Raw genomic sequence first — 21,994 nt, 5'->3', positions numbered from 1 at the left:
AAAAGGCTCCCACTGTCCACCCTATCTAATCCTCTGATCATCTTGTAAATCTTATAGATAGATATAAATAGATTGATCAGATGTGTATAAAGCTTGATTCGCCAACTGGTCAAGAATCTATCTGTCTCCGCCTTAAATGTACACAACATACACAGCTGTCTGTGGCAAGGCGTTCCAAGGCTCACAACTCTTATCTCAGTCTTAAATTGGTGCCCCTTTATACTGAGACTATGCCCTCTGACCTTCCCTCCATCGTAATGTCAGAAGTGGGGATATTTGTCAATGATTGCACAATGTTCGGCTCCATTCATGACTCCTCAGTTACTGAACCGGTATTCAAATACAACAAGATTTTGACAATATTCAGGCTTCGGCTGACAAGTGACAAGTGACAAGTGACAAGTAACATTCATGCCACACCATATCAACTGCAGCTGGCAATGACCATCTCCAGTAAGAGACAACCTAACCACTGCCCCTTGACATTCAGTGGTGTTATCATCACTGAACCACCATCAATATACTTGGGGTTACCATTGACCAGAAACTCACCCCCTGCATGTTACCTCCAAGCCATTCATCAACCTTACTTGGCAATATATTGCCGTTCCTTCACTAGGTCAAAATCCTGAAATTTCCTCTCCAAGGGAATTGTGGGTCAACTTAAAGCATTTAAATTTCTCCTGATTGGTTGATTCTGATTGATTGATTTATTGCCACGTGTATCGAAATATAGTGACAAGCTTTGTTTATGAATGGTGGAGGCAGATCACAGCAAGCAAAGCATGGACAGATCAAAAAGACTTAGAGGCATACAGGTTACATTGCAGGTTAGATTATTTGAGGCTAGAGTCTATTCACAATCTGATAACGGCTGGAAGAAGCTGTTCCTGGACCTGCTTGTGCGTCTGTTTAGGCTTCTGTATCTTCCGCTTGACGGAAGAGGCTGTAGGAGATCATTACCAGGGTGCGATAGGTCTTTGATGATATTGGCCGCCTTTCCGCGGCAGCGAGCCGTGTAAGTAGAGTCCATGGATGGAAGTTGGGCTTCTGTGATGGCCTGGGCTGTGCACACTACCTTCTGTAGTTTCTTACGGTCCTGGGCAGAGCAGTGGCCATACCAGGCCATTTTGCACCCGGACAGTATACTTTCAGTGGTGCATCTGTAGAAGCTGGTGAGGGATCTTATAGTCATGCCAAATTTCCTGAGCTGCCAGAGGAAGAAGAGGCGTTGTTGTGCCTTCTTGACTGTCGCATTTATGTGGGAAGTCCAGGACAGGTTTTTTATTCATTCTCATACTTTTTTACTCATTCACAGGATGAGGGTGTCACTGGCTAGGCCAGCATTTGTTGCCCCTCCCTAATCATCAATAGGACAATTAAGAGTCAACCATATTGCTGTGGGCCTGGAGTCACATGTAGGACAGACCAGGTAAAGATGGCAGTTCCCTTCCCAAAAGGACATTAGTAAACCAGATGGGTTGAACTGCGGTTGTTCAAGAAGTCTACTCACCAGCCCCTTATCAAGGGGCAACTAGGGACAGACAATTTAAATGACCAGCCAGTGATATACATGTCCCACAAATGAGTGGAAAAGAAAGGAATTTGCCTTCCTAACTGCCAAATGAACCTGCATGTTAACCTTAGGAGAATTCTGAGCAAGGACCCCAAGCCCTTTTGTGCTTCGAATTTCTGAAACCTTTCCCCATTTTGAAAATAGTCTACGCCTCTATTCTTCGTATCAAAGTGCATAACCTCACAGTTTCTCACATTGTGTTCCATCTGCCACTTCTTTGCCCACTCTCCCAGCCTGCCCAAGTCCTTCCGCAGCCTCCCAACTTCCTCAACATTATCTGTCCCTTCACCTATCTTTGTTTCATCTGCAAACTTAGCAACAATGCCCTTAGTTCCTTGATCCAGATTATTAATGTATAACGTTAATAGTTGAGGTCCCAACACAGACCCCTGCAGAGCATAGGCAATGGACTAGTAGTATTATCACTGGACTATTAATTCCGAGACCCTGGTAATGTTCTGGGGACCTTTGTTTGAATCCTGCCATGGCAGATGGTGCAATTTGAATTAATTAAGTATCTGGAATTAGAAGTCTAATGATGACCATGAAACCATTGTCGATTGTCAAGGAAAAAGCCCATCTGGTTCACTAATATCCCTTAGGGAAGGAAACTGCTATCTTTACCTGGTCTGGTCTACACATGACTGCAGACCCACAGCAATGTGATTGACTCTTAACTGCCCTCTGGGCAATTAGGGATGGGTAATAAATACTGGCCCAGTCAGTGACACCCACATCCCATGAATGAATAAAAAAATTCTCCACCAGTCGCCAGCTGTGATCCTGAAAAAGACACATTTATTTCCACTCTCTTCTGTCTGTCAGCCATCTGACCTTCTATCCATGCCAGTACCTTGCCCCTCACACCATGGGCTCTTATCCTGTCAAAGGCTTACTGGAAATCCAGACAGATCACGTCCAATGACTGTCCTTTGTCTAACTTGCTTATTACCTCATCAAAGAATTCTAGCAGATTTGTCAGGCATGATCGCAGCCCTATTTAACCATGCACTTTCAAGTACTCCGCAATCTCATCCTGGATGATGGATTCTAAAATCTTACCAATGACCTATTTCAAGCTAACCAGCCTTTAATTTCCTGTTTTCTGCCTCCTCCCTTTTTAAACAGGGGTATTACATTAGCAATTTCACAGTCCTTTGGGACCCTCCCTGACTCCAGTGATTCCTGAAAGATCATCACCAATGCCTCTACAATGTTCTCAGTTATCTCCTTCAGTAATCTGGGGTGTAATCCATCCAGTTGGGATGATTTATCCACTCTCAGGCCTTTTAGCTTTTCAGCACCTTCTCCTTAATGATGGCCACTATACTCACCTCTGCCCCTTGACTCTCTTGAAGTTCTGGTAAGCTACTGGTGTCATCCACTGTTAACACTGATGCAAAGTATCTATTCAGGTCTTGTGCCATTTCTTTGTTCCCATTATAATTCTCCATCCTCACTTCCAGTGGTTTAATGTCCACTCTTTCCTCTTTCTTACCTTTTTATATACCTAAAAAATCCTTTTCAATCTTCTATTATATTACTAACTAGCTTAATCTTCTCCCATCTGGCTTTTCAGTTATCCTCTGCTGGTTTTTAAAGGCTTCCTAATCCTCTGGTTTCCCACCAATTTTCACCACATTGTATGCTTTTTCGTTTGCTTTTATGCTGTCCCTGACTTTCTTTTTCAGCCATGATTGCTTCATCCTCCCCTTAGTAGGTTTCTTCATTCTTGTGATGAATTTCTGCTGTGCATCCTGAATTACCGCCAGAAACCCCTGTCATTGCTGTCCACAATCTTCCCTGCTAGGCCCCTCTTCCAATCAACTCTGACCAGCTCCTCCCTCATGTCTTTGTTGGCACCTTTATTCGATTGTAATACCCTTACATCTGATTCCAGCTTCTCACTCTCAAACTGTAGGATGAATTAGGATGTTGCCGGGATTGGAGGGTTTGAACTATAAGGAGAGATTGAATAGGCTGGGGCTATTTTTCCTAAAGTATCAGAGGCTGTGGTGCTGTTGAATGTTAAGTTCTCAGTTCTGATCTCCTTGTAACCATTGTCTCCGTAATGACGATGAGATCATTTCATTTACCTGGATTTGTGCTGTCAGTTTGTCTGTCTTATTCTGAATGCTTTATGCGTTAAGGTACAAAGCGCTGAACTGCTTTCCCAGTTTTCCTGTGTCCATAGCACCAATGTTGTTTTCTCTGTCAGCGTGTGTGTAAGGGTCTGGGAGGTTAATAAGGTGATTAGAGTTTTAATTAGAACGTTAAATTCCAACGGTTCATAATTGTTTTCCATTCAGCTAGACTTTACTTACTTGTATCAAATAGTAATTTTTATTAAGTACAGAAACCTTGTCCCTGTTTTCTGTCAAGCAGTGGCTGACATTCAAGTACGTTGGGGAATCTTTGACATACTTTTTAAGATACTTAATTTTTGTGATGACTCCAGGAATAGAGGAGCTTGATTTGCAGCCCACTCCTCCAGTGCGGAGAGATACAATTAAAAGTTTATGTCATGTGGCACTTAGGGACTAGTGAAGCATACCAGAGAAAGTCCTGACTGGATTTAAGGAAAATAACTCTAAGAACTAGGATTTAGCAGATAGCACTCTCACCTACGGTTCAGAAGTTTGCGGATTAAAGTTTTACTCTAGAGACGTGAGCACTGCCACCCCAGTGCAGCACTGAGAGGGCTGTCTTTCAGATAAGATGTTAAACTGTAACCCTGCTGCTATTTTAAAGGAGAGCAGTGGAGTTCTCCTTCTGGCCAATATTTATCCTTCACTAACACAAATCATTTGGTTGTAATCACATGGCTGTTTTGGGGATCCTCTTTGCAAATTTTCTTCTGTGTTCCCTACATTATATCAGTGACTACATTTATAAAGTACGTATTTGTTCAGGAAGATTTTTTGTTTGTCCTATAGTTCTGAAGGGTGCTGTTTGAATGTGACGTTTCTTTTGTTGGGCTAGGAATTTCAGTGATTGTGGGAATGAAGTAAGCCTATTGGTGGTTAATGCTGGGTTGGTGATGTGAATGGTCTTGGTAATGGATGAGTGGATTTAACAGGATAAGCCAGTCTTTGACTCAGTCCGAGGGAGCAGCTGAACAGAGTGTTGAAATTGGCCATAGAGATTTCTTGGAAAGGAAACATGATAGGCTTCTGTCTTCTAGTGTCCAGTTGGAGCACATGTTGTCTTTGTGGCTCTAGTGCTTTTAAAGTGATGGATTAGAAGAAATTGATATATTTTGAGTTGTTTGAGGGCAGAGTTTTTGATGGACAGGAAGAGGCCTACACTTCCTTGCGATCTGTTTACTGTCAATTATAGTTCCATCTTGGAAACACTATGAATTTATTTAGCATCTTTAATGTGGTAAAACATCCCTAGACATTTCACAGGAGCATTATCAAACAAATTTGACAGAGCCACATAAAGATGTGAAATATCAGGACATATGACCAAAGGTTTTAAAGAATCTTACAGAGACCGCTAGAGAGGTCACGATTGAATTCCAGAGTTTAGGGCGAAGGCAGTTGAAGGCACAGCCACCAGTTGACTTGAGCATATTCAAGTGTCTGCGTTGGAAAAGTGACAGTTCTCTGAATCCTTCTGAAATATGCTTTTACAAAAAAAAGCTTGACAGGTGCAACGATTTTTATTGAGTTTCAAACCGAGCGCCTCCGTGACACAGGACATTAGACACTGTGTGTTCTGTGTACTGTTCCCAGAGACGCACACTAAGACGGACACACACTGGGAGATATATCAGCTACAGCTGGTGCACCAGCAATTTAGTGAGGGATACTCTTTGGTTTGTCTGTAACTGTTGGTCTTCCAGGCAAAGAGTTGTTGTAGACTGGCACATTCTAAGAAGCACACATTAAAGCTTGGGGCAACCATTGCAGAGGCATGATGGGGAAAGATCACTATCCATGGCCTTAGCCATTGTATACAGAGGGACTGGAAATTGAATACAACCCTCAGACTGTATACTTAGACATTGAGTGTATATTATGAATATCAAAAGCATTGCAGTTGTATTTAGTGGAACATGCTGTTTGGAGAAGAATTGAATTGTACTTCTTGTAGTGTTTAGATTGAAATATTTTGGAATGTGCTTTTATAAATTTTATGAATAAAGTATATTTTTTGGAGAAAACATTGTGGATTTGCAAAGGGCAGAAGTAGAGGAAAACATGATCTCAGGGGGTTTAGGGCTGGAGGAGGTTATAGAGAATGGGAGGATTGATGCCAAGGAGAAATTTGAAAACAAGGGTAGGAACTTTAAAGTGAAGGCATTATTGGACCAGGAGCCATTTGTTCATTTCATTTATTTGCAAATAATATCTGATTTTTTTTTGCATCAATAGGATTTGTCTGTCAGAACCCAATGGTCCAACAAGGCAGACCAGTGAAAAGCGGTTGTGATCTTGGCGCTCGACCAAAGTCCCACACAGCTCTGGTAAAATATTGTCTGATGAAGCATGTGTGTAATTCTGTGAGCGGGTGGCGGGGAAGGGCCATGACTAAATTAAGTATGAACTTTGGCTGAATTAACAACACTGTTTCCTCTGAGACTGCAGTTTCATTCTAGGATATGAGCAGAACTGAAGTTCAGTACTGGTGCCATATCTCAGATGAGATATTAATCCAAGGTGGATTTAACAGGTTCTTTGGTACTATTCAAGGAAGAACGGGGAAGTTCATCATAATGCTCTTTATGGGATACTGATAGGTATTAGTAATTCTCTCAGACAAATGGCATGGCTACAGGCCATTCAGCCCAACTCCTCTAATTACACCCTCATAATCCTCTTTCCACCTTCCCTCCACAAGCTTATTTAGCCTGATTATCATTAAAAGCCAATTGGTTCACTAATGTCCCTCATCAAATCTTTGTTATCTCTCGACTTGATAATCCCAGTGATCGCAAAATTGGCCTTCCACGTTTCACCATCCATAAACTTGAACTGATGTGAAACTCAGTAAGTCCTGTTCACCCGTCATGCCTGTGATCGCTGATCTAGGTTTGCTACTTGTTTGGCCATGCTGAAGTTTTAAAATTTTCTGTTTAATTGGCTGAGCCCTTTCTAGCTCCTCCAACTTTATAATCTTTTTGAGATTTCTGTGCTCTCTCCTGCTTTTTGAGTATCTCTGCTTTTAATTGTCTCATCATTGCCAGCCATGCATTCAAATGTGTTGGGCCAAAGTTCTAAAATTCCTTCTCTAAACACTCCATCTCTTGAGGTTATCTAAAACTCTGCCTGTGTCTTAACTAGCAATGAGTACCATTCACCTATCATCCTATGCTCCCTGACCTACTTTGGATCCTATCAAGCACTGCCTTGATGTTAGAAGTCTCAAATTTGTTCTCAAATTCCTCCCATGGCTTTCTTCTCCCTATCTCTGGAATCTCTTCACCCCCTAACTTTCTGAGATAATCACGTTCCATTAATTCTATCTTCTTGAGCACCCCTGATTTTAATCTCTCAAACATTGATGCCTAGGACATGTGCCCTGCTTTTTATTTTGAACAGTGAATTATTTGATCATAGAATCATAGAAGATCATAAATCCCTACAGTATGGAAACAGGCCCTTTGGCCTAACAAATCCACACTGACCCTTGGAGCATCCCACACAGACCCATCCCCTTATAACCCACCTAATCTACATGTCCCTGAACGCTACAGGCAATTTAGCATGACCACTCAACCTAGCCTGCACATCTTTGGACTGTGGGAAGAAACCGGAGCACCCGGAAGAAACCCACGCAGACACAGGGCGAATGTACAAACTCCACACAGACAGTTGCCCGAGGGTGGAATTGAACCCGGGTCCCTGGCACTGTGAGGCAGCAATGCTAACCACTGAGGCATCGTGCCATGAAACGGAGGTTATCAACGTAAAATATTAGCATCATGGGATTTGGGCATTGCTGGTTGGGCCAACATTTATTACCCATTCGTAGTTGTCCTTGAGAAAATGGTGGTGAACTACCTTCTTTAACTGCTGCAGTTTGGGGGAGGCAATGGCCTGGTGGTATTATTGCTGGACTGTAAATCCAGAGACGCAGATAATGTTCTGGGGACCCAGGTTCATATCCCGCTGTGGCTGATGGTGGAATTTGAATTCAATAAAATATCTGGAATTAAGAATCTAATGATGACCATGAACCCATTGTTGATTGTTGGAAAAACCCATCTGGTTCACTAATGTCCTTTAGGGAAGGAAACTGCCATCCTCACCTGGTCTGGCATTTGCGGCATTTTCTGTTTTTATTTCAAATTTCCACGATGCGTGGTATTTTGCTTTTATTTTGTATTGTTTTTGTGAATTGCAATGGAACTTTTTTAATATATTGGGCACAAGTTATATACGAGTTTTTGTTGTATCCTCCTTTAAGTTGCTTCTTAAAAGGTACTGTTTGGGCCAGTTTTACGTTTAGTTACCTTGCCTTATATCTCTTTTAATGGCTTGGTATTTGATCGCAATCTTGTGAAGTGCCTAGGGATAGTTTACTTTATAAAAGGTACTATATAAATTTGAACCAAAAGAGCTGCGGATGCTGTAAATCAGTAACAAAAACAAAGTTGCTGGGAAAGCTCAGCAGGTCTGGCAGCATCTGTGAAGGAGAAAACAGAGTTAACGTTTTGGGTCTGGTGACCCTTCCTCATTAGGGTCTGAGGTTAACTCTGTTTTCTCCTTCACAGATGCTGCCAGATCTGCTGAGCTTTTCCAGCAACTTTGTTTTTGTTCCTATATAAATTTGAGTTGTTGCTCATTTTAGCAAAGGAAACCTTTTATCTCGATCAAGTTTGACTAAAAGAGATTTCAGTTATGTGCTGATGTGCTTGACTCTAATTGCACTTCTGAACTGCTCCAGCAAATTCTCTAGTTGTACCAGCTAATTACAAAGAACAAGCCCACCACACTGATGGACTTACCTACTATGTTGACAATTTCAGAATGGAATTTAAACTCCTCCTTTGTAAGGCACTGTTGGCCTGAAACAAACAACAATATTGTTAATTTTGGAAAGGTGCAGAAGAGGTTTACCAGGATGCTGCCTGGATTAGATGGAATGAGCTATAAGGAGACGCTAGAAAAACTTGGGTTGTTTTCTCTGGAGCAGTGGAGGCTGAGGGGAGACTTGATGGAAGTCAGTAAAATTATGAGATGCATAGATAGGATTGACGATCAGAATCCTTTTCCCAGAGTTGAACAATCTAAAACTAGGGGCCATACATTTAAGGTGAGAGGGGGAAAGTTCAAAGGAGGCGTGAGGGTCAGGTATTTACACAGCGAGTGGTAGGAATGTGGAATACACTGCCAAGCATGGTGTTGGAGGCAGATACGTTAGGGGCGTTTAAGAGACTTTTGGATAAGCACATGAATATGTAAAGAATAGAGGGATATGGACTAAGGACAGGCAGAAGGGATTAGTTTGATTTGGTGTTGTGTTCAGCACAACACTGTGGGCCGAAGGGCCCGTTCCTGTGCTGTACTGTTCTATGTTCTGTGTTCTAATAATGAAAGGTTTTACTTTCCAACAGCCACTATACTCATAAACCCTAGCACTAACTCCATCTCATCATGCAAATGGTTAGCTTATTGCCTTAATGCTTTGAAACACTGTCCATCTAAACCTGATTCCACTTCAAAGAGCCAGACTGTCGCCATTTCATGCTGATCCATGAAATTGAAACATGTTTCAAGGTTTGAAAACTTTGCAAAATGACACCGATAATCACTTAAGATTGCAAGTTACTGCTGCTTAGAAAATGTGTGAAGTCGGCCCAATTATTGGTGATGAAATATACAGTCTGAAGGCTCACTCAGCAGAAATTCATAGGTTTTGTCTGTGCTGGGATAGAATATCCCTGGCACATTGCCCATTTGAGATCCATTCACCCACTCCCATTTGCAAGTGAGACTCTCATTAAATTAGAAAACAAAGAGCAAGAACAGGTGCGGTTGTATTTGCAGATGAGAACCTTTCTCTTTCTCATTGTGAGTAAGCAAGCCACATGTTTACTCTAACCAAAGCTCTCTTAGCACAAGCCTGTAACATGTGGCAACAAGACTGACAAAGGCACCTAAATCGCTGGCCATACAGTAAAACAGAATAACAATCTCACCCTTTGTTCATAGTAAAAGTGTCATGATCTCTGTTCTTTTTTCCTTCTTGTTGGTGCCATATTTTTCTTGCAAAGTAAGACACCTTGGGTCTGCCGTTTCTATGAGCACCTTGGTTTGGTGTGGAGGGGCTGTTTGACTGTGACTGAGCCCGCTGCAGCAACCCATCAAGCTTCCACAGCAGCGACTTTCAAACCCACAACCTCTATTACCCAGAAGGACAGAGTAGTACAATTCCCCTTCAAGTTGCACACCATCCTGACTTGGAACAAGGTCACTATTCCTTCACTGCTGCTGGGTCATACTCCTGGACCTTGCATCCCAGCAGCAATATGAATGTGCCAGTGGTTGCTGTGGCTCAAGAAGGTGATTCAGTCTCTCCTTCCTGAAGGCAATTAGGGACAGGCAATTGCCAAATCAGCAACATCCACTCCCAGTGAAAGAACAAAATAAAAATGTTACGTTAATTTATCATTTGGTCAGTGTGGACCAATCAGATTAAAACAAAATAGGGTGTACTAAAAATCTGAAATTAAAAATAGAAATGCTGGAAATACTCAGGTTAGCCTCCGTGGAGAGAAAGAGTCAAAGTTTCAAGTCGATGAACTTTAATTAGAACTGATAAAGGGCAGAAATATAATGTTTTCAGCTACGGAAGTGGGGCGAAGGGACAGTGAATGAAATGGAAGGTCCATGATACGCAGGTGTAAAATTGGCCAAGGGATAGACAGAGAGTAATGGTCAATGGATATTTTTTAGGGTGGAGGAAAATTTGTAGTGGAATTCCCCAGAGGTCAGTTTTGGGACCCTTGGTTTTGCTGATGCACATTAATGATCTGGACCTTGGTCTATAGGGTGCAAATTTAGCATTTTCAAATGATACAAAATCTGAAAGCATTGTGAAATGTGAGGAGGACAGTGTAGAACTTCAAAACGACACATGATTTAGTGGAATGAATGGAAATATGACAGATGAAATTCAGTGCAGAGAAGTGTGAAGTATTTCAGTTTGGCAGGAAGGACTTGGAGAGACACTAAGGGAACAATTCTGAAAGAGGTGCAGGAACAAAGGAACCGGTGTGTTTATGTGATTAAGTCATTGAAATTGGCAGGAGTGGTTGAGAGAATGGCTAATAAAGCATTAGGGCTCCTAGGCTTTATTAATAGAATGCAAGACAAGAAAGTTTAACTGGTACCTAATAGTGGTTTGGCTACAGCTTGAATATTGTATCCAGTTCTTTAGGAAAGATATGAAGGCATTAGAGAGGGTGCTGAAAATATTCATGAAAATGGCTTCAGAGATGAGAAACTTCAGTTATGTGGATAGACTGAAGAAGTTAGGACTGTTCTCCTTGGAGAAGACATGGTCGAGAGGAGGTTCTGAACACCTCAATCAAATCATGAGTGGTCTGGACATATCACATAGTTTCCATTGGTAGGAAAATTGAGAATGAGGGGTCACTGATTTAGGCTAATTGGCAAAGCCAGTGGTGACATGAGGAGAAACTTTTTTTATGCAAGGAATGGTCAAGATCTGGAATGTGTTGCCTGATAGAATGATGGCAGCACCCTCAAAAGTGGTATTCAGGAGCAATTGGATAATTAGCTGGAAAGGAAGAATTGGGAAAAGATGGTGGGAATGGTTCTGTGCATTGCTTATTAATCATTCTGTGATAGAATGGCTGACAGGAGAGATTAAATAATAAAAGATTTTATGGTACAAAAGCTCTGGAGAATTTTAAAATCAATAAAAACGTAAGATGTTTCCAGAATGAGCTGTAAATAGTTGCAAAGCAGCCATTTGAATGCAAAACAAAGGGATTAACTAAAGGAGACCAAAGTGGCAAAAGAAATGTAGAACAAGATAGAAGCAGAGGTTATGGTTAAAAATTGAACTCAGTGTTGAATCTAGAAGGCTGTAGTGTGCTGAGTTGAAAGAAACAGTGCTGTTACTTGACCTTGTTTAGCACTTCATTGGTACGTTGTAGAATGCCAAGGGCAGAAAGATGAGAGGGAGACCAAGCTGGAGAACTGGAAGCAACTGGAAGTTCAGGGTCATCCTTGTGGACTAGATGAGGGTGTTCTGCAAAGCAGCCGTAGATTCATACAACATGGAAACAGAACCTTCGGTCCAACTAGTCCCTTCGGTCCAACTAGTCCATGCCAAATGCCATGTGCCCAAACTAAACTAGTCCCACTTGCCTGCGTTTGGCCCATATCCCTCCAAAATTTTCCTATTCATGTACTTATCCAAATGTCTTTTAAATGTTGCACCCACATCCAGTACTTCCTCTGGCAGTTTATTCCACACACGAACCCTCATGTCCTATAAATTTATAAACTTACTCATCTCACCTTAAAAAATGGTCCCTAGTTTTGAAATTCCCCATAGGGAAAAGACCCTTGGTAATCACCTTATCTATGCCCCTCATGATTTTATAAACCTCTATAAGATCACCCCCTCAACCTCCTACTCTCCAGTGGAAAAAGTCCCAGTCTATCCAGCCTACTTTTATAACTCAAACCTTCCACTCCTGGCAACATCCTGGTAAATCTTTTCTGAACTGTCTCCAATTTAGTAATATCCTTCCAATAGCAGGGCATCCAGAACTGCACACAGTATTCCAGAAGAGGCCTCACCAACATCCTATACAACCTTAAAATGACATCTCAACTCCTATACTTGAAGGTCGGAGCAATGAAGTTACTCAGTCTTAGTAGCAGAGACAACATTGTGTACACCAAATGCATAAATAAAATTGAAATTAGTACAAATAAATCACTTTTTCACATGGAAGGAGTTCTAATGGACTATTCAGATACTGTACCCGCCTCCCTAACCTGTCCTCCCACCTATCCACTCCTCCCACCTCAAGCCCCACCGCTATCTCCTACCTACTAGCCTCATCCCGTCCCCTTGACCTGTCTGTCCTCTCTGGACCGACCTATCCCCTCCCTAACTTCCCACCAACGCTCACCTTTAAAGGCCCCAACCCCGCCTCCTTGGCCTGTCTGTCTCCTCTCCACCTATCTTCTCCTTTATCCATCTTCTATCCGCCTCCCCCTTTCTCCCTATTTATTTCAGAATCCCCTTCCCCTCCCCCATTTCTGAAGAAGGGTCTAGACCCGAAACGTCAGCCTTCCTGCTCCTCTGATGCTGCTTGGCCTGCTGTGTTCATCCAGCCCTGCACCTTGTTATCCCAGATACTGGTATTGATTTTCATGAGCAGCTTCATCAGACTTTGCACCAACATTATTATTTTTACCATGTATTTAATCATTGCCATCAGTGAGCCTGATTTTTAATAATTATAAATAGTGAGATGTACAAATTTGTGACATTTGAATTCTCTCCACATTAGATTAAACATTTTGTATCTTTGAAAATCTTACAGCAACAACAGAGGCCAATTTCAGCAAATGATACTGAAGTAAAAGGTAAGACTTCATCGGGCAAGGAAAGACCATTTGGAGCACAAGGATCAAGCAATCTGCAGTTGTCTTTGGAGGAGGTAAGAGTTTGCTAGGAATTAGATAAATTTCTGTGGACTTATTCTGGTCGCAACCAAACAGCAAATAGTAGGAAGGAAATTAATTTAAGTGCCTTTGCTTATCTAAGTGGTCAAACGCTGGCTTCTGAATGAGATGGTGGTACCCCAAACCTAGACATAATCCAGACTGTTATTCCAGTCTAGTACTAAGCAGTAAGGTGTAACATGCAGCCTTTTGGAGAAGGTGTTAAAACAAGTCCCTATATGAATATTAAGGTGGACATATATCCCAAGGCACTATTCAAAGAAGAGCAGGGTAGTTCTCCAGGTATAAAGTGGAAAGTATTGGAGAAACCCAGCAGGTCTGGCAGCATCTGTGAATAGAGAAGCAGAGTTAATGCTTTGAGTTGAAATGATTTGGAAATCTTGCTGTGTGCTATTGGATGCTACATTTACAACAGGACCAGTCAAAAAACAGATGCGGTTTCCAATTCAGATAATTGGTGTTAACACAGTTATAGGTATCTGAAATAAGAGATGGGATTAAAAGATGTGTGAGGGTGAGTAAATGAGATTTAAAAATTTGCAAGACCCTCTCAAACTCACCTTCCCACCGTATTCTTCAATCTCATCTTCCCAGAGGCACACTGTCTCCTGAACCCACTTTTACCGTCTGCTTCACTACCTTTTCCTGGTAATTTACTCCACAGTTAATTCCCATGTGTTTAGTTCGAGAAACATATTATGTTCTTGCCCCTCGAGCTTGTCCAGCCTTTCAGTCATTTAGGCTTGTTCAACTATTGAATGAGATCACAATCACATTTGATCAGAATTTAAATTCAAATTGCAAACTTTGCTTTAGTTACATTCAACACTATTGCATAACAAAAATCCTGCATTCTTTCACCCTCATTTTTACCCCATGATCCCTGGGTTTTGAAACCTTACTGTGATTACCTTAGCAGGATTGGCATTGAAAATATAACTTAGGCATACTCTGAATCTCCTAATAAACAAATCTTTAGTGGATTAAAGGTATGTGAGGGCTAATGATTTCTCTCCAGCTTTTGTCACTCCTGATGCATTGTTGTGCTTACAGATAAAAGTTGTGCGACGTACAATGGAAGAGAATGAGAGAAAAGGGGGATTTATACGGATATTTCCCACTGCTAATACCTGGGAACTTTATGGGTGAGCCAAGAAAACAACTCAATTGTATTGTAGAAGCGGAATGTGGAAATATGAGAAAATATATTTTAATGTCTATCCATAAGCAAAGGTCCGCCCATTTGTTTAACAGAGGTCCAAGATGAAAAAGTACACATTCTCCATTATCAGCATGTGTGCAAGTTTTATTGTTCATTTATAATTTTAAAACATATGGCTAGTGAGATCATTGGTGCATTGGTCTTAATTTTCCAAGACTCCCTTGATTAGGGGACAATCCTATTAGATAAAATCCAAAAGAACTGCGGATGCTGTAAATCAGGAATAAAAACAGAAGTTGGTGGAAAAGCTCAGCAGGTCTGGCAGCGTCCGAGAAGAGAAATCAGAGTTGATGTTTCGGGTCCGGTGACTCTGATTTTTCTTCACAGATGCTGCCAGACTGCTGAGCTTTTCCACCAATTTCTGTTTTTGTACAATCCTGTGGAAGATAGTGAAGGTAACTCCTTTATTCAAAATGAGGGGGAGACAGCAATCAGGAACTTCCAAGCCAGTTAGATTAACATCCGACATAGGAAAATGTTAGAAGCTATTACTGAAGAAGTTCTGGCAGGGCACACAAATAAGTGAAGGTAACAAGAGTCAAAATAATTTTGTGAAAGGGAAATCATGGTTTACCAATCTACTACAGTCCTTTACCTGTCTTAGCAAGAAGAATAAAAAAGGCATATTGTGTAAATGGTGAGAGAATGCTGATCTATGAGATGCAGTAGGATCTGGGTACCTTGTGCCTAAATCGCAGAAGATTAGCATGCAGCTACAGCAACTAATTGGGAAAGCTAATAGAATATTATCATTTATCATCAGGAGTACTAGACACGAAAGCAGCTACACAGGGCACTGGTGAGACCACATTTGGAGTATTCTGCAAGGGAGGATGTAAATGTTTTGAAGCAGTTCAGAGAAGATAAGCAGATTAGTACCTGGAATAGTTGTGGGGACAGGGGGTTGTGTTACGAGGAAAGGTTGAACACGTTAGAATGTCTGTTGGAGTTTAGAAGAGTAAGCAGTAATTATTTTGAAACATAAAAAATCTTGAGAGGTTTTGACAGGGTGAAAGTAAAGGCGATGTTTCCTCTTTTGGGAGAAATGGGAATGAGGGATTATTGTGCGAAAATAAGGGGTTACCCATTTAAAACAGAGATGAGATGATTCTGTTTTGCTCAGAGGGTCACAGGTCTTTGGAACTCTTTTCCTGGAAAGGTGGTGAAGGCAGAGTCTTGAATATTTTTAAGGCAGAGACAGATTGATTCTTGTTAACGGGTTGAAATGCTAGCAGCAGTAGACAGGAACATGGATTAGTGGTTACAATCATGCTACACTCATGCCATGCTCATATTGAAGGCAGAGCAGGCATGAGGACCAGAATGGCTAACTCCTGCTTCTATTTTGTGTGTTGGTCTTATTCATCTGTCAAAATGGCTCAGTTTGTCAGCATTCGTTTTGGTGCCCTGGTTTCAATGCCATGATAACCATACATGTCTTGTGTTACTTCTGCATGAACCTTGGCGGGAGACTTGTTATAAGCTTACAGCTGTATATGTAGTTGCTTGGATAATGTATCTTGTTCACTAATTGCCATCTCTTGTTCCATCTGCCTGTGGCTGCAGTTCACTTTTAAAAGCCCTGTGAAGAGGCTGAATGAGCCGCTCACAGTCTGAATGATCACAATAGGGGAAAGGCCAAAAACTATTTCCTCAGCATCGGAAGAAATGAAATTATTAAGGGACCCATAAGTATTTAAAACAGACATACTTTTGAACCCATTGCATGCCAAGTCTGTGATGGATTGATAACAGAGGTTTATGAATCTGAAATTAATAATTACGATTATTACCTATTGCCTTCCTAACACTGACTGTATTTCATTCACCAGGCAATTTCTAGAGCATAAAACCACCCTGAACTACACGTTGGCCACACGTCTTTTTGCAGGCAGGTAAGAGCACAGCTGAGAGGAGTACATCTACACGTTACTCACATTCTGTTTCACTTTTTCGTTGGATCTCACTGGGGTATGGCTCCCCTTCCTCTCCTCAAGGTGCTGACTCTCATTGGGATACAGGGTCCCCTTCCTCAGCTGAAGGAGCTGGACCCTCCCTTTGGTACAGGTCCCCTCCTGTCCTGAAGATGCTAACTCTCACTGGAGTACAGGGTCCCCCTCCTCTCCTGAAGATGCTGACTCTCACTGGGGTACAGGTCCCTTCCTCCTGAAAGCACAGACTCTTACTGTGGTACAGATTACCTCCTCTGCTGAAAATACTGATGCTCTCTGGAGTCCAGATCCCCCCCTCACCTGAAGGTGCTGTCTCTCCGTGATTACAATTGGTTTCTGAAGATGTGAAAGCTGAGCCCCATCCTATTCTCATTGGACAATAAACAACCCAGTTCTACTAGAGTTAACGGACAACAGTGAGGGAAAGGAGTACCAGTGAATATTTCCCTAGCCCAGAGGCACTGTTATTTATCCAGCTATTGAGTAGATTGTCTAGTGAACGCAACACACGTCCAGATTTGGACTGGCCCCACAGCTCTGTTTTCATGAATACAGTAACGTGTTCGTTAAACAGGCGTCAGGGAACGCATTTACCAGGGGACAGATTGGGAGGGCAATGACGGGCAAAATGGTATGGGAAGGCATCATAAGGGACGGTGTCTGTCATCCTCCAGTGCATGCCAATTTGCCAGTGCCAGGAAAGACAGCCCATTTGGACCAATTAAATGAAGGATTTCTCATTGCTTTTGTGGGGATCTTACCAGCTGGTGAGAGGCCCACCAGGCCTGTGTCAGGAAACTGCTATACAAACTGGTGGGCTCCTGTTTTAGGGGCAGGGCTATCTCCTATATGGGCACTCTTTGTCTTACAGAGGCATCTCCCCAGTGGCAATAGCCGCACCTGGTATCTGTGCTGCCTTCTCTTTAGGCCAATATTGCCTCTTGGCTGCGTGTACATTCAGGCACGTTGACATTCCATACATGGCAATCTGAGTGATGACATGGATTGTGGTTCAGGAAGCCACAGCCATATACAGACCTCGTAGGACTGTGCAGAAGAGTAAAAATTAGAGGGAACACTGCTTAGGGTCTCTTTGCCCTTACTGGGGCTACACTAATTGGCTCCCAGCCCCCCACTTACTCTAGTTTGAGGCCATCGTCTTGTTCCAAATGCAAATCCAGCAGTGGTACCACTAGAGTGAGTCTCGCAGCACTTTACTGCAGTCTGCAACATGCAGCCTTGCACCCTGTTCACTAAAGCAATGTCGCATCCTGCCTTCAGCCCTTGTGATGGAATTCCTGCAGCCTAGGTGAAATTCATCCAATCGTGTTTGTTTTCTTGGCTGAGTATTCGAGCTGTTACTGCAGTAGTTCTGTGACATGATTTCTATGTTTATTTCTGTTTTTAGGAGGAAGAAACTTGCTACCTCGTTAAAACCTCGGTAAGGAATTGGCTTCGTATTTTGAAATTTGGCAAAGTCTGTTGAGTAAATAGCAAAAGTTTTCACTGAATGTTGCTGAAAAATACACATTTTGATGACGCTTTTCATCTTGCACTCATCAGGACAATTCGCAAGAAATACCATTTCAAAGGAAAATCAATATTTAGACTGCATGAGAGGAGAGTACTGATTAGTTGGCAAGTGAACTCAGATTAGCAGAGGCTTTGCCATGCTTAAACCTGGCAGGTTGACTCTGATTGGTCAGGGCAATTCCCAATGAAATTATCAGCAAATGGCTGTCATCTAATTCGTTAGCTTGCCCTTGCAAAACGTGCAACACAGTCTCCAACATTACATCTGATTCTGCAATGGGGCAACATTTGCTAGATAAAGAAATTGCTGGCAAATTCAGCAGACCAGCAGCATCTGTGAAAAGAAATCAGACGTAATGTTTGAAGTCCAGTGACGCTTCATCAGAACTGTTAGCAGCTAGGAAAAAGTGGCATTTATGCAGAAGCAGAAGTTGGCTGAGGAGGCAAAGAGGCGAGGTGAGTGGCAAGGTGGAGATGGAGCCCAGAGAGAGAGAGAGAGATATGAAAGGGGTAGGTAAACAAGGAGATAATGGATAGCAGGCCAGGACAGAAGAAAAGCTGAATAAGTGATAATAAGAGCTAAGAGTTCTGAGGAAGGGTCACTGGACCCGAAACGTTAACTCTGTTTTCTCCTTCACAGATGCTGCCAGACCTGCTGAGCTTTTCCAGCAACTTTGTTTTTGTTCTGTATAATGTGATAATAGGCCTAGGAGTAAGTGCAAATGTGCTAAAGGCAACCTATGTCGTAATAGGACTGGGAATGGGTGGGTAAAAGAAAATATGGAAAGATGAAATCAGGCAATGAAGTTATTGAACTTGATTTTGAGTCCTAGAGGCAGTAGGGTCCCCACGCAGAAAGTGAGATGTTCTACTGGAATACTGCACCAAGCCTATGACAGAAATGTTGGCGTCGGAACATGATGGTGTGTTTAAGTGGCAGGCAACTGGAAACTCGGGTCGTGTTTGTGGACAGAATGTTAGTCTTCTGCAAAGCAGTCATCCAGTGTATGTTTTGTCTCTTCAACATAGAGGAGACCACATTGTGAGCAGCAAATGCAATAGACTTAGATTGAGTGAAGTACAGGTAAAGCGCTGCTTCATGTGGAAAGTGTGTCTGGGGCCTTGGATACTGAGGAGGGAGAATGTAAATGGGCAGGTGTTAGACCTTCTGTGATTGAATGGGAAGGTGCCATGGGGAGATCTTGGGAATGAGGAGGCGTGGACCAGAGTATCCCGGAGGAAATGTTTCCTGCGGAATGCTGACAAGGTTGGGGAGCGGAGGGGAATATGTGCCTGGTCGTGAAGGTGACAGAAATGGGAGGAAAGGCAAGGGAAGGGGTGAGGGCAGAAGTGCAGGGGCTGGGTCAAATTTGACTGAAGGCTCTGTCATCATGGTGGTGGGACAAAGACGGACGTTTCTGTGGCCCCGTGTGGAAGGTGGTATCGTCAGAACAGAAACTGGGAGAATGTGATGGGGTCCCTAAAGGAAGCAGAGTGTGAAGATGTACAGTTCAGGTAACTTTGGGAGCTGGTGGATTTGTGGTGGATATTATTGGCCACATGGCCCCAGAAATGGAAAGAAAATTGTTTAGGAAGGGAAGGGAGGAGTTAGAAATGGACTAGATAAAGGTAAGAGTGGGGTGGAACTTGGAAGCAAAATTGATAATTTTTTCTAATTCTGGCTGAGAGAGGGAAGCAGCACCGATAATGTCATTGATCTACCAGAGAAAGAGTTACAGCAGTGTTCAGAGTAGGACTGAAACAAGCAATGTGCCACATACTGCAGAGAGAGACAGGCATAACTGGGAACCATGCAGGTAACCATGGCCACCTCTCTGACCTGGAGAAAGTGAGAGGAGTGAAAGGAGAAGTTTTAGGGTGAGGACGATGTCGGCCAGGTGGAGGAGGCTGATGGTCAATGGGGACGGTTTAGGCCTTTCTTCCAGGAAGAAGCAGAGATGTGTAAAGGGATTGCACATCTATGGTAAAGAGGAGGCAGCTGGAGCCTGCAAACTGGAAATTCTGAAACTTTCATTCAGAAAGTAAGGAGGCATGGGATTCAGGGAAATCTGGGTATCTGGATACAAAACTGGCTGTCCAATAGAAGACAGAGGGTGGTAGTAGATGGAAAGTATTCAGCCTGGAGCTCGGTGACCAGTGGTGTTCCACAGGTTTCTGTTCTGGGACCTCTTCTTTGTGATCTTTATAAATGACTTGGATGAGGAAGTGGAAGGGTGGGTTAGTGAGTTTGCCGATGACACGAAAGTTGGTGGAGTTGTGGACAGCGTGGAGGGCTGTTGTAGGTCGCAATGGGACATTGACAGGATGCAGAGCTGGGCAAAGAAGTGGCAGATGGAATTCAACCCAGAAAATTGTGAAGTGATTCATTTTGGAAGGTCGAATTTGAATGCAGAATACAGGGTTAATGGCAGGATTCTTGGCAGTGTGGAGGAACAGAGGGATCTTGGGGTCCACGTCCAAAGATCACTCAAAGTTGTGACCCAAGTTGATAGGGTTGTAAAGAAGGCGTATGGTGTGTTGGCTTTCATTGACAGGGGAATTGAGTTAAGAGTCGCGAGGTTATGCTGCAGCTCTATAAAACCCTGGTTAGACCACAGTTGGAATATTGTGTTCAGTTCTGGTCACCTCATTTTAGGAAAAATGTGGAAGCTTTAGAGAGGGTGCAGAGGAGATTTACCAGGATGCCGCCTGGACTGGAGGGCAGGTCTTATGAGGAAAGGTTGAGGGAGCTAGGGCTTTTTTCATTGGAGCGAAGAAGGATGAGAGGTGAATTGATAGAAGTTTACGAGATGATGAGAGGCATAGATAGAGTGGATAGTCAGAGACTTTTTCCCAGGGTGGAAATGACTATTACGAGGGGAGCATAATTTTAAGGTGATTGGAGGAATGTATAGGGAAGATGTCAGAGGTAGGTTCTTTACACAGACAGTGGTGGGCATGTGGAGTGTGTCGCCAGCAGTGGTAGTGGAGTCAGGTACTTTAGAGAATTTTAACTGACTCTTGGATAGGCACATGGATGATAATAAAATGTAGGGTATGCAGGGTAGATTGATCTTAGTAGGATAGTAGGTCGGCACGACATCGTGGGCCGATGGGCCTGTACAGTGCTGTACTGTTCTATGTTCTATGTTCTGTGATGTAAAGTGTCAGAAGAATTACGGATGTAATTGGGAAGGGACTGGACAAGAGGAGAAAAACCGAGTGAGGTAGGAAGAGAAGAGGTCTGTGGGGCAGGAACAGGCAGAAACAATGGGTCTGCCCAGGCAGTCCTGTTTGTGAATTTTGGGATGGAGATAGAAGTGGGCTGTATGGGGTTGGGGGTCCTATGAGCTTGGAGGCTGTAATTGGAGATCCCCAGATGACATGAGGATGGTGACAGTCGTGGACACTGTTCCTCCAGGTCACTCTGGTCCACTCTTCCTCTATCCCCAACACTTCGTCACATTCCCATGGCACCTTTCCTGCAATCATGGAAGGTATAATACCTGCCTGTTTACCTACTGTCTCCTCAGTGTCCAAGGCCCCAGTCATATTTTTAAGGTGAAGCAGTGATTTTCCTGCACTTCATTCAATCTAGTCTATTGTATTCATTGTTTACAGTTTGGTCTCCTGTACACTGGGGAGATGAAACACAGACTGGGTGACTGCTTTGCAGAACAGCTACGCTCTGTCCACAAAAATGACCCTGAGCTTCCAGTTGCCTGCCAATTCAACATGCCACTGTATTTCCACCCCAACATTTCTGTCGCAGGCCTGCTGCAATGCTCCAGGAGGCCTCAGCGCAAACTCGAAGAACAACGTCTCATTTTCCGCTTGGAGTCCTACAGCCTCTAGGACTCAACATTGAGTTCAATGACTTTTAGAGCCTGATTTCTTTCAGCCTTGATTTCATTTTACCCATACCCGCACCCAATCCTATTGTGACACAAGTTGTCTTTAGCACAGTCACCCATTTTCTCCTACTCTTAGCTCTTATTATCACTTCAGAGATAGTAGGAACTGC

General features: G+C 42.8%; 1 protein-coding gene across 1 annotated transcript in view; it reads left to right on the top strand.

The window, feature by feature from the left end:
- LOC109922314 (tubulin polyglutamylase TTLL5-like) overlaps nt 1–21,994 on the top strand; it is a 343,698-nt gene that overhangs the window by 108,201 nt on the left and 213,503 nt on the right. Inside the window, exons 10-14 of the mRNA XM_048599989.1 lie at nt 5,959–6,050; nt 13,122–13,238; nt 14,317–14,408; nt 16,318–16,380; nt 17,846–17,878. Coding sequence (XP_048455946.1) covers nt 5,959–6,050; nt 13,122–13,238; nt 14,317–14,408; nt 16,318–16,380; nt 17,846–17,878 — 397 coding nt within the window. The remainder of the gene's footprint in view (nt 1–5,958; nt 6,051–13,121; nt 13,239–14,316; nt 14,409–16,317; nt 16,381–17,845; nt 17,879–21,994) is intronic.

Source organism: Rhincodon typus, chromosome 8 (assembly GCF_021869965.1).
Source record: "Rhincodon typus isolate 14 chromosome 8, sRhiTyp1.1, whole genome shotgun sequence".
NCBI lineage: Eukaryota > Metazoa > Chordata > Chondrichthyes > Orectolobiformes > Rhincodontidae > Rhincodon > Rhincodon typus.
This window is presented reverse-complemented; position numbering and strand designations above follow the sequence as displayed.